Consider the following 5,574-nt stretch of genomic DNA (forward strand, 5'->3'; position numbering starts at 1 on the left):
AGACGGAAGCAGAATACAATCTTGGGAATCTGGGACAAAGATGGAAACTGGTGTGGGGACCAGGACAGTATTGCCAAAGCTGTCATTTCTTATTTAGAGGAAATATACTCCACCTCCCACCCGAATCAGACAGAGAATGTAGTTGCTTCCATTCCAACCTTGGTAACTCCTAAAATGAATTCAGAGCTTTCACTAAAGAAGAAGTGGTCTTTGCCTTCAAGCACCGGCACCCCTCGAAATCGCCTGGCCCTGATGGTATGTCAGTACTCTTTTTTCAAAAATACTGGAGTATTGTAGGCACTAATGTTTCAAATATGGTTCTAAACGTTCTTAATTCTGGCATGTCTTTAATTGATATTAATAGAACCAATATTGCTCTTATGCCAAAAACCAATAATCTCCAAAGAATGACTGAATTCAGGCCCATAAGTCTATGCAATGTGGTTTATAAGCTTGTTTCAAAAACTCTAGCTAATCGTCTCAAAGCTATTCTTCCTTATATTATTTCAGAAAATCAAAGTGCTTTCACGGCTGATAGGCTTATCACTGATAATGTATTAGTGGCGTATGAAATTATGTACTTCTTGAAGCATAAGAGAATAGGGAATGATAGCTTCATGGCTGCAAAGCTAGATATGAGTAAAGCTTTTGACAGAGTGGAATGGATTTTTGTGGAAAAAGTTATGAGGAAGATGGGTTGTAATGAGAATTGGATCAATTTAGTGATTAAGTGCATTTCCTCGGTGTCTTACTTAGTCATTATTAATGGCACAGCATATGGGAGCATTATACCTACCAGGGGGGCGATTTGCTTTCTCTGTATTTATTCCTTTTGTGTGCAGAGGGTTTCTCTGCCCTTATTCATGATGCGGCAAGGAACAATTAGCTGAATGGCATTTCCATCTGTAGGGGGGCTCCAAAAATCACTCACCTTTTCTTTGTAGATGACAGCCTCCTTTTCTGTAGGGTTGATGGTAATGAGTGCAACAAGCTGAAAGAAATTCTTAGTATGTATGAGCTTGCTTCGGGGCAAAAGATTAACATCGACAAATCCTCTATCTTTTTCAGCCCAAATACCTCCCAAGAGCTCAAAGATGAGATTATAAACATTCTTGGGTCAATGCAAGACTCAGATCATACAAAGTACCTTGGCCTCCCCTCTATCATTGGTAGATCCAAGAAGCTTGTCTTTGCGGAGATTAAGGAGAAGGTAGGTATGAAGCTAGCTGGCTGGAAGGGTAAATTGCTCTCAATGGGGGGAAAGGAAGTTCTTATCAAAGTAGTGGCCCAAGCCATTCTCACTTACACAATGAGCTACTTCCAACTTCCAAGAGCCTCTGTGAAGATCTTGAAAAATTGATGAGGAGTTTTTGGTGGGGGTAGAAACATCAGGAGACCAAAATGGCCTAGATTGGTTGGAACAAAATGTGCAAGCCTAAGTCACAAGGGGGAATGGGTTGTAGAAACTTGTAAGCCTTTAATCTTGCCTTACTTGCAAAACAAGCCTGGAGAATCCTTACAAATCCGAGCTCCCTGGTTGCTCGTATCCTTAAGGCGAAATATTTCCCCTTCTGTGATATTCTCCATGCAAACCTAGGTAGTAGCCCCTTCTACACTTGGCAGAGTATTTTTAATAGCCTGGAGGTTTTACGAAGTGGAACAAGATGGAGAGTGGGAAATGGACTTCTAATCCACATTTGGAATGACAAATGGCTCCTAAACCCCTTAACTTACAAAGTCATCTCCCCTCCCCGCCCTTTTGAGGACTATCCAATGGCCTCCTCCCTCATCAATCCGGTGACTAGATGGTGGAAAACAGAGGTTTTTTGTGCTCTCTTCCTCCCTTTTGAGGCTGATATGATCTTAAAAATTCCCCTAAGTTACAATCTGCCTGAGGATAAGCTCATTTGGATGGGGAATAAGAAGGGTGATTTCATAGTTAAAAGTGCCTACTTTGTTGCAATCAAACTCCTTAACACAAGGGATAAAGGGGAATGCTCCTCTGGAGATCCAAATGCTCGGATTTGGAGGAAAATTTGGTCTCTTAAGCTCCCAAAAAAAAATAAGATTTTCTCTTGGTGCGCTTGTGTGAATGGCCTGCCCGTGCTCACAAATGTGGCTGCAAAAGGTATACAAACCTCCTGTATTTGCCCAATTTGTGATGAGGAGCCTGAAAGCCTTATTCATGCTTTAATCTCTTGTGATTCTTCCCTCTGGGTGTGGTCCCTTTGGCAGGACTGCCCCATTGAGTTGCTGCTGAATGCAGAAGATTTCAATGATTTAGTGCTCCAAATTTGCTCTTCCCCGACTGCCTTGCATCTTGAATTTTTCTTTGCCATTTCCTGGTCGGTTTGGTACAATAGAAACAAGCTTATCCATGATGAGAATGGTCCACCGCCTTTACAAATTTTGGAAATGGCTAAGAACTTGGTTGAGGACTTCAAGGAGGCCTCCTCGTGGGATTTTCCTCCTCGGCTGTCTCCTCAAATTGGCTGGGCTGCTCCCCCGTTGGGCTATTTCAAGGTAAATGTAGATGGTGCCTCTTCCATTGATGGTAGTGGAATTTTAGGTGTTGGGGTAATCATTCGGGATGAGATGGGTGGGGTAGTCGCTACTCTATGTAAGGCTCTGCCATTGCATTACCCCATCGAGTGGATTGAGCTTTTTGCTTTGGAGCATGGTGTACTCTTGGCTTAGGAGATGAATATTTCAAAGGTGATTTTTGAATCTGATGCTTCCTTAGTCATTTCAGTAGTTTCTCAAGCTTGCAATGGTGGCATTATGGGCCATCTGGTACAAAGCATTCAGTTTGCGAGGTCTTATTTCTCTTGTTGTTCGTTCCATCATGTGAAAAAGGATTACAACAGGGCTACTCATGAGCTAGCCCAATTTGCTAATCAAGCTTCCAATCTTTGGAAGGGTGTTATACCACCCTTCTTAGTTCACTTAATTCAATCTGGCCTAGGATAATGTTGTTAGCTTTGGCCTTTGTTGTACTCCTTTTCTTGTGTTAATGAAATATAAGTTTCTCTTCAAAAAAAAAAAAAAAAAAAGCATTGAGCCACAATACCATTTTAACAAGAGAACCGTATGGTAAAAAGCTATAAGTTGTTAATTATTTTTTTCTCTCCTTGTCTCTCCTCTTCTCCTTCAGATCAGATTTCTTTCTCCTCTTCCTTTATCTATTGTATTCTCTCCTCTCTCTTATGGCCGGCCTCTCTAGCAAAAACACCGTCGCTCTCATAGCTCCAAAAACCCATGGCTGGTCCTTCAAAACGCTGCTACCACTTACCAAAGCTCCAAAATCCCTATTGCTAGTCATTTTCTCTAGTTTTCTCGACTAGTTCTCTCTTGATCTGGGATAATTTTTCAAATAAGGTTGATGGGTTTTGGGTTGTGGTTGTTGTACGGTTGTAGTTATTGTTTTTATCATTGGTTTTTGTGGGTATTTGGTTATATTTGGTTGGGTTTGTTTTGAGTATGTTTTGGGTTATGGAGGATGTGGTGGTTATAGCTGTTTGTGGAGGTGGTTGGTTGAATTTGGTCGATGGTTGGTGGTGGTGGGTTTGTAATAGTGGTGGGTTGTGGTGGTGGTGGTGAGTTTTGATCTGGTGGGGTAGGCTGTGGGTGGTGGTTGGCTGCAACATGTGGTATTGTGGCTTTTGTGCTTGTTTTTTTATTTTTTATTTTTAATTTAATTGTAGGAGTATTTTTAAGGTTATTTTAATGTATTGTATGTATTATTTTAATGTGTTGTATGAAAAAAATAAAACATTTGATGTATAGTGGAACGTTGAATGCTATGTTATAATAGAAAAAAAAGTAGGTTTTGGAGTTGTAAAATGGCATTTCGTATAGCACAGGTAATGCTAGTGGTCTCATTTTTCATAGTTTGCCAACACTAAACACCATAGACTTAAAAATATCACCTTTTGAGATATGTGACAAAACCTAATTACAAAATAAAATCTAGATTACAATAATAACTCAAGATTACAATTAAAGTGAACTAGTCTAATAAACAACAATCAATCCAGAGAAATCACAACATGAAATTGTAACGACTACCTCTGTCAGCTTAATATATATCTTTCCTAAAAGCACTTAACATGTTATGCCCACCATATGGAATGCAAAGACAAATGATAATAAATTAAAACTCAACAAACATAATTCACAATGTACAAATAAGCAATTCAACTCAAGAATGTGAAACAAAATAATTCCAGTTCAAACATATTATAATTAATGTTCAATATATCTGAGAAATGAGTACAAAACCCAATGTACATGCATAAAAGTAAACACTAATTAGGAGTGTTCATGGACCACCTAGACCTGACAGAACCGGTTGACATGCCATCAACCAACCCAAACTTCAACTAATCCAATGAGCATGGCGTTCAACATTGATTCTATAATTTCTAGATCTAATGAAGTTAGTTCAAGTGACAGGTGAATGAGTTCGAAACCTAATGAACCTGAGCCGTCTGATCTTCCAACCTTTTCTGGTGAGTTTTCCATCACCTATTTTTGATTTTGGGTGAAATTTGGTAAGATCTCTCTCTCTCTCCTAATATAAGGAGATCTTGACATATTCGACAAGATCTCGGCCAGATCTCTACGCATCTGGCCATTTCTCAGCTAGATCTAATCTTGATAGATCCAACCGGATTTGGCAAAAATTACTCCCTTGCCACAAACCCGACTCCAACCGACACTTGATGTGGCTCAGCCCGATCCATCCGATCTGACGTCCTTTCACGATTGTAGGCAAGTTTTGGTATCCTCCACCCGAAGTGGTTAGGTTAACTCTGAGTTGGGCACAAACTCGACTTAGACTGAGCCGTGGACACCCCTAATGCTAATACATAGCAAATATGTTCAATGAATTCTATATAGTCTATTCTACTCTCCCTTTGAGTTAGATACAATCAATATTAGCTCTTCCCCAAACAAAATTTTCTCAATCTCCCTACACTAACCACTCCCTTTTTGTCAATGGACAAAGGTTGAGTCACATGTTAGTAGCATTGGAAGGTGGAAATCAGCTCTCTAACCTAGATACACGAAGTCTGAGATTTGCAAGCTCATCCAAAATCAAAGACTGTTTCTAGCCCATCTCCCCATGTGTGTCCAACAGATCTTGAAGACATACTATGACATCAATCAAAGTCGGTGCTTGAACCGTAGGGGATACATCATCACCTGTAGCTTCATATGCAGCGTCCTCTTCAGCTAGTAGCTTATCTTCCTCCCTAAAGCTCGTGTCAATCCATGTAAGGAGCAATGGTAAACCAAAGATGGAGTAGGATGGAAGTGATGAAGACAGAATGAAAGAGATATAACCTCTTATCAACGGAATAGTAGAGGGTAATGATCAATTAGCAAGTGAGAGAAGGAAGATCACTTAACACATCCGCAAGAAGAGCATATGAAAAAATAAGCTCGACTTGTGGTGATGTTGTTCACATGTGAGCGGGGCTAGCTAGAGATTATGACAAAAAATTGAAAATCCTATTAACTAAACAAACTTCGATAGTGAAGTCGGAAGTCCTAACATTAGGACCATGA

The 5,574-nt window shown here is 40.0% G+C and overlaps 1 protein-coding gene across 1 annotated transcript; it reads left to right on the plus strand.

The window, feature by feature from the left end:
* Window positions 1-1,773: 1,773 nt before the first annotated feature.
* Window positions 1,774-2,697, plus strand: LOC115979768. The gene has a single exon (XM_031101828.1). The coding sequence runs from the start codon at window positions 1,774-1,776 to the stop codon at window positions 2,695-2,697; it is 924 nt and encodes a 307-aa protein (XP_030957688.1).
* Window positions 2,698-5,574: the final 2,877 nt, after the last annotated feature.

Source organism: Quercus lobata, chromosome 3 (genome assembly GCF_001633185.2).
Source record: "Quercus lobata isolate SW786 chromosome 3, ValleyOak3.0 Primary Assembly, whole genome shotgun sequence".
Lineage (NCBI taxonomy): Eukaryota > Viridiplantae > Streptophyta > Magnoliopsida > Fagales > Fagaceae > Quercus > Quercus lobata.

Bases quoted from the DNA above. Each gene is read 5' to 3' on its own strand.
- LOC115979768 (XM_031101828.1), top strand. From the start codon at position 1,774: ATGGCCTCCTCCCTCATCAATCCGGTGACTAGATGGTGGAAAACAGAG.